The sequence below is a fragment of the Mastomys coucha genome, unplaced genomic scaffold (assembly GCF_008632895.1).
Source record: "Mastomys coucha isolate ucsf_1 unplaced genomic scaffold, UCSF_Mcou_1 pScaffold7, whole genome shotgun sequence".
In the NCBI taxonomy this organism is placed as follows: domain Eukaryota; kingdom Metazoa; phylum Chordata; class Mammalia; order Rodentia; family Muridae; genus Mastomys; species Mastomys coucha.
Window position 1 is genome coordinate 61376894 of NW_022196913.1, and position 7328 is coordinate 61384221.

Consider the following 7328-nt stretch of genomic DNA (forward strand, 5'->3'; position numbering starts at 1 on the left):
AAAGAAGGCTTTTAAAAACAAAGTAAAGTGAGCCTGCTATTTTAAAGCTTTCTGCATTCTGGAATCGCATATGTATGTCTGGGTTTCTGTGGGTAGTGATTAAAATGCTGTGGTTGTCTTTGTTAGCAAACAGGGTGGAAAATGTCACTAAACATTTATGATGATCTTTTTTGAAAGTACTCATAAAAAGAAATGTTAAAGAGCATCTTTTCCTTTCTAGAGAAACAAATGGTGGTTAGAAAAGGGAATATAAACCCTGGGCGGGTCAGACAGCTGAATAACCCTGCCAACTCCAGCCAGAGGCTTGGCCGGCTGAGGCTCTCTTAGAGTTGTGCGGATTATTTTTGGCTGCCAAAGGCCACCTAGTGGTAGTTGTGATCTGAACACTGTTGAATTTGCTGTGCATTCTGGGTGCTTTGGTTGCATTATGCGTTGTCTGTGGCTTCTTACAACGGTTTGCTAAGCCATCTCCCTTGTTGCCTGTCTCTTTAAGGTGTTCATCTATACTACGTTGGTGGGGAGGTGTATGCCGAGTGTCTTAGTGACAGCAGCATCTTTGTTCAGAGTAGGAACTGCAACTTTCACCATGGCTTCCATCCCACCACTGTCTGTAAGATTCCCAGCAGCTGCAGTCTCAAAATTTTTAACAATCAGGAGTTTGCTCAGCTTCTGTCTCAGTCAGTCAACCATGGGTTTGAGGCCGTGTATGAGCTTACCAAGATGTGTACCATTCGGATGAGCTTTGTCAAGGTGAGTAGTTATGATCTGTGATGTGACTTCAGTCGTTATAAGAAATTGTTAAATGAAGATAATCAGTGTTTCTGACTCAATTTCATACACCTAAAGTGAAATTTTTGGACTTATCACTTTAACCATATGATTCATTTTGTAATCTACACATAAAATCCATGATTAATTTTGATAATGGGTAGGGATTGGGTTTACAAAGTATTTCATCTGGTAGACTAAATTATTAGAAAGTGTTTAATATTAGCATTGTGTTTTGACTGGCTCAGATTCCATTACAGTAAAGCAGGAGATTTGTAGTACCTTATCACTTTACTTGTATCTCAGGCCTATTGTAAAGAATGTAGAAAGCCTATCAATCTCATGGCCTGATTTTACTGAACATTATAAAGATAGTGTCTCATTAACAAAATGTTGAGAGATGGTGAGTTTCAGCGGTTGGAAGTGCTCCCTCCTGGTTCTGGAAGGGCAGCAGTAGGCTTGTTTTGTTGTTGTTGGTTTTTTCCCGCTTTGGCATTTAAGCCCAGTCCACAGTTTCCTTGCTGTTTATCAGTGGTCTGAATTTACTTTAGCTCCCTCTTTTGAAGTGGTGCTTTTCTTATTGTCCAGTTCCCCTGCCTGCCCCATCTCTCTTTCCTCCATCCCCTAGTCTCCCTGGAGTAGAGCAGCTATAATCAGCAAGACAGAGAACTTGATAAACCAGGAAAATGAAAGTAAAAAAAAAAAAAAAACAACAACACATTTTTCAGTTTTCATCTCATCTGGTTAATTTCTCACCTTTAGGAAAATGGCTTGATGTGATTCATACAGTAAACTACATGGTGTGGATTGGTCAATGTCCACACTGTCTCATCAGATAAAAACAAACAGGAACAAGAGCCCTCTAAGCCTGTCCCATGAGGGCGTGGGCTTTATTTATTCCATGAGAGTGTATATCACAACACAGCATGATTTAGCTGTGAAAGATCATAGTCTGGGGCCTTTGTAACATTTAAACATGTTCTTAGCCCTATGGGTCTGTGTCAGAGAAATTCTATTTTCTGTTGAAGTGTGTAGCCTTGAATACTGCAACTGTGTCTTTCAGTGCCGTGTGAGTGCTTCCTGGGGTTCTGTGGCTGCTCAGGTTAAGTGTGCCTTACGTGTTTCTGCAGTTAAGCTTTTATTGTTAAAGTTGGGGTCGACTGTTGACTGTTGACGAGGGACTTGCTTTGCTGTCTGTTTATCTCCAGGGCTGGGGAGCAGAGTACCACCGACAGGACGTCACCAGTACTCCATGCTGGATCGAGATCCACCTCCATGGGCCTCTGCAGTGGCTGGATAAAGTCCTGACTCAGATGGGCTCCCCACTGAACCCCATTTCTTCTGTTTCATAGTGCAGAAGTATTCTTTTCAACTATGTTTTTAGTGGACTTGTTTTAATTTTAGAGGAATTTCCAGTACAGATACTGTGAGCTGACATGGAAAAACAGATATTATGGCTTATTTTTTCTACGTAATTGTGACCAACACATTTATATTTTATGATGATATTACATTTGTTTGTATTCGTGTTCATTGTGATTAACTAACTTTCAAAAGTATTGTAAACAATGTATTTTGCCCCTGTTGAGAAATTTAAACTGGAACGCGCTTTTGCTTATTGTCCCAGAAGTTTTTTAATTTGTTAATTTTTTTACAAAGTAGTGTATCACATAATGAAATTTTATCCTTTAAGAGAGCATATATTGTGGAAAGCAGTAGACGATATTCCTCTGGTAATTTCTTTGCCTTACCACCTTTGAAAAAGCATACATTGTTTGCAGAAACTTAAAGTAGGGGCTTAAAGGAAACTATTGAGTCTTATTTGAAGGACACTGCAGTCCTAACGTGGTGTTCAGTGAAAGCAAGGTGGTAGATTCTGGATGTCATACATTTGCATTTAATATAGCTAATGTTCGTCAGTGTATGTGACTTCATGCCATATATCTTTTGTAAAACATTTCCTTTTTAAAAATCTCAAGTATTTGTTATTTACTCAAATTTGTCATAAGGTCTACTTAACTAGTTACTGTGTGTTCTTGTTCAGCGTTGTTTGCTGCTTTGGGCCAATGTTTCAAGAACTCTAATTTTACTGTGCATTAATCTTTTCATTTTGCACTTTTATGGGTGACTGTCTTAGTGTAGCCTCTGGTAAAATGCTGTCGGGTGACCTGGGTTTAGATCTCCTTGCTTCCGTGGCACTCCTTTGTACAACACTACCATTTAGAGATGACAGCTGTACGCTCTGCTGCTTTTCCTAGCCTTTTATTTCAGTTAGTTTGTAATGTTGTTATTCTGTAGCTACAGCTAAGGTGCCTGCTAATTCCCTACAATGTTATGAGTGTTATTGATATTGAAAGATTATACATGAATAGCTTTGCTCGTTACCAGACTTGTCTTACAAGGACCTATGCAGTACAGCCATCAAAGGCTCTTTGATTGGCCTAAGAGTGAGGCAGTTGGTGTAAGTGAGTCACAGTGGGGGTTGGGACAGTTCATGTCATATGTCATATTGCAAAGAGTGTAGGCTTGTCTCTGCATCAGCGCTCTGCCTCTCTCTTTTTATCCTTTAGAGCCCACATGGATGCTAATCTCCAGAGCACTGTCAGATGTGAGCACTCTGAAGCCACCATGTAGTTCACTCTGCCTTGGCCTAGGACTTGTAACCACTTCCTAGGGAGCAGTTACAGCCTGAGAATAAAGACACTACTTTGATAAAGAAAAAGGCTTAATTTGCCTATCAGTGAGAAATTTTATTTTTTGGTGCCTTTTGAAAATATACAGAGCCACTTTGTTCTTCTGATGAAAATGTTATTTTAGTTTGACTTTTTAGAGTGCCCTTCCTGCCTTTATGAGGAAAACATCTTTTTTTGGGGGGTGGGGGTGATTCCTTTTGTTTTCTGTGTCATTATTTATTGCCTTTCAGAGTGCAGCCATTGGGTAGCTTTGCTCCTTCAGAGGGGATGCCTTGCTGGCCTTCAGGATCTTGAGCTGTAACCATAAGTATTCCATAGTATGAGTGTGTCAGCCCCATGAGAGAGACATGTCAATAGTGGAGTGCAGAAGCCGCTCCTTGCTCCTTTACCTAGCAGGCTCATGACGGTCTTTCAGAACAGGTTTATAGGAATGTGTCTTGAGTTGAATGACAGGTAGTGTATGTCTGAGCTCTGCTGAAGTCTGGAAACAAAGGCTTTGCTTGTTCTTTTTTTCAGCAGTGGGTTACATGCTGTTTCTCCACAGTCATCATGTCACAGACCTCAGGCTTGCAGAGTCCTGTGTGATTTGCCGTCTGTACAGTGGCAGGACTGAAGCTCTTAGCTGCTCTGAGTTTCATGGAGAAATCCATGTAGACTGCCGTTTACCTGTTCCTGTGCCGTGTAAGCATATACATCGGTCTGTGGGTAGGTGGTGCTTGTGAGATGAAGACAGCAAGTATGGACTGAACCACAGAGAGCAAAGAACAGGGAGTAGGGCCTCTGAAGAAGCTGCCAGACCAGACCAGTGCTCGTCAAGTCTGTCTGAGATGGCTCTCATGGAGCCCAGGCTGACCCTGAGCATGCTATTACTGAGGGTGGCCTGTAGTTCCCCACCCTCCATCTCTACCTCCGAAGTGCTAGGATGACAGACATCCCCCATCATCCCCAGCTTCTGTGCTGCAGAGGATCAGCCTCGCACTTCAGGCATGCTAGACAGGTACTCTGCCAAGTCAACGATGTCCTTTGTTCAGCAGTCACATCGTTAGCATACAGAGTACATTTATATCTGCCAGGGGAAAAGATAATTGCAAATAAGAAAGACTGCCATCGGTTTGAGAAGTTGTACAGATGGAAGAATCAAGATCTCAGTGATGAATTACAGCACCAAGATGCTGGCTAGAAAGAGCAGGGCCACAAGGTGTGTTCGACTGTGTACCTTCAGGGTAGCAGGATGGCTTCGCTGATGTCACCACACAGAACGTAAGGGCTGTAGGTAGGCCTGCTGTGGGCCTTCCAGAATTAGAGAAAATTGGAGGAGGAAATCAGTTTTAAAATAGCAAAAGCTGGGAAATGGTGGTATATCCCTTTGATTCCAGCACTCCGAAGGCAGAGGCAGGCAGGTCTCTGAGGCTAGCCTGGACTACAGAGCAACTTCTACACAGAGAAGCTGTCTTGGAAGAATAAAAAAAGAAAAGAGAAAAGTAAAATAGCGAGCAAATAGAACAGGACATGAATCCTCCTCCCCTTTTTCTCTGTTTCATGGTTGCTAGTTTAAGAAGAAAAGTAGTTGCAGACGTGGCTGAGTTGCTAAGGTGAAACCAGTTGTAGTAAGGTTGCTAAATATAACACTTCAACAGACTACACTAATAATGCAGAGAGGAAATGCGCCATTTTTATAACATTTGCAAGTTAACCCTTCGGGGATGTGAGTGACAGTAACATTGCAATATGAAATTAACTGTAAAAGTAAAACCTGGGGGTTACCTCACAGTCTCCCTATTGTCTGAGAGGACTGTGGGAAACACATCCACCCCCTACCACTGTACATCCACTGAGAGGAGAGAGAGGATGAAGAAATGAAGTCTTACTGGTCCAGGACATGCCTGTCAGTGATGTTTATACTTCTGCTATAGGGAGCACTGCGTGCCTCAGAATCCTCACACCTTGTCTGGTCACTTCCCTGACAACACTTGGGTCCCTGTCACGCACTGGTCTCTTAAAGTCCTGACTCTGCTTCCTGAAGACTCTCTTTTTAAAAATTCTTTGTTATTTTGTTGTTTTGCGACATAGTCTCTCTGTACAGTCCTGACTGGCCTGGAAATTATTATGTAGGCTAGCCTCAAACTTGAAGTAATTCTCTTACCTCTGAAGTTCTGGAACTGCGGGCATGCACTGCTCCATACAGTGACCTCTGATGATTTTTAAAATTCAGCCCCTGGTGATGGTTTGGTTTTAGATCTGTTAGCTTCGTCTGAACCCCTTTGTCTGGCCGAGTAACTCCTCTGCTCTCTGGGGCCTCGGAAGAAATGTGTGTTTTCAGTATACACACTACTAAATATCGGTTGTTTCTAGGCGGCCTCACATACTCGCTAGAGCATCGTTTTTGAAAATAATCTCCAGCTACAGCAGTAGGGTTTTCCCTTTTGAGAGATACCAGTTCTTAGTTTTTCTTGTTAAAATAATGCTTGTATGAGAAGTGAAAATTAAGGCACTGGTTCTACACTAACAGAGAATTCTATGGTCTCGGGTGGATGCCAGTGTGCTGATAAGAAACGTAACAGTATTTAATAGTGTCATCAGGCCTTGCTCATCTCCCTGTCTAGGGCTGTGGGTCAGTGCTAGAGTACTTAACAGACATAAAGCCCAAGTGTTCAATGCCCAGCACTGCACAAAACTCAGGCTGTACCTGGACTGAAATTGAAGTGACCACCTGCAACTGGATGGTATGCCAGAACCACAGAAAGGAGAGTCCCAGTGATGTGTTTAAAAAGCAGAATGCATGTTAAAGCATTGAACTGGTGACAGTTGCTGTCCAGTAATGACCTCTACCCAGCAGAGAGAGTCCTAGAGCAGCCCCTCAGAAGAGAGATGGACCGGTGTACCCCTGTGCAGGCAACTTAGTTTGTAAATTGGCATAGTTATCCTTTAAGGATTTGTTTGGAGGCGCTCTTTTTCAAAAGATGAGAATGTTGTGTGCAGTTGGACACATGCTTGCCCTTCCCCCACCCTACCATAGTCACGCCTTTCTTGCTGTGATCTGGTGTCAGCTACAACACTCCAGTTAGGTCTGCGGGCCTGAGCTCTTTTGAGAGAAGGTCTTGTAGAGCACCGTGCAGTACAGTGCCGTGCTCTTGTGCTACTGTTGGTGCTGCTGCCGCCTCGACATTCTCTGAGAGGTGCTAAGGCTTGGGAGCCTTGGGCAGGATGGTTGGGGCAGTGTGCTCTTTACCGTGGCTGGCTAAAGTTGCAGTTTAACTGTACTTACTTAATTCAGGTAAGAATGTAATTACAGAGAGCGAGGGCTTGTGTTCACCTGCCTGCCTTCTCCCAGGAAGACACTTCGCATGTGGATGATGCAGAGCAAACGGATGGCTGCACTGTAGGTCTGCTTCTGTTCACGTCGTAGGAAACTAACCTAGCAGCGTGCTTCAGCCTGCTACCTTTTGATACTTATAAAAATGTATTAGGTTTTACTATATTGTGCTCTCAAAGCCATAACTCTTAAGAAATTTGTTTTTGCATATTGTTTGCTAATACTTTGTTTTAATAAACGTCAAAATCTGCTTATGGTGTCTCTCTGTTTATTTTCTTGTACTTTGCCTGCCTCTGTGGTTCATGTAGTGGTGGTCTGAGGAGTCTGAGACAGAGACAGAACTGTCAGTGCTGTTGGCAGGAGGTGGGTGCATGGACCAGATGTGCCTGCCTTTCCATGCATGGGAGCTCTGCTTGGAAAGACCTGGCTCTGTCCGATCCACTTCTACGGCACTTGCTGTCTTCTTCATTTTTGTGTGTTTAGTCTTGAAGAAAGACCAAGGCCCATTCTTGGGTGTTTTAGTTTAATCACTAGCTCTTTCCTAGATCTCGCTT

At 43.0% G+C, this 7328-nt stretch overlaps 1 protein-coding gene across 10 annotated transcripts in view; it reads left to right on the top strand.

Annotated features, from left to right (window-relative positions):
- Smad5 (SMAD family member 5) overlaps window positions 1–7025 on the top strand; it is a 34583-nt gene extending 27558 nt beyond the window's left edge. For 8 of the 10 annotated variants that reach the window (XM_031358022.1, XM_031358019.1, XM_031358016.1 and 5 more), the window contains 2 exons: window positions 494–750; window positions 1977–7025. In XM_031358022.1, coding sequence (XP_031213882.1) covers window positions 494–750; window positions 1977–2120 — 401 coding nt within the window. In that variant the 3' untranslated portion in view covers window positions 2121–7025. The remainder of the gene's footprint in view (window positions 1–493; window positions 751–1976) is intronic. The other 2 variants (XM_031358013.1, XM_031358017.1) reach the window with 1 other exon arrangement.
- Window positions 7026–7328: the final 303 nt, after the last annotated feature.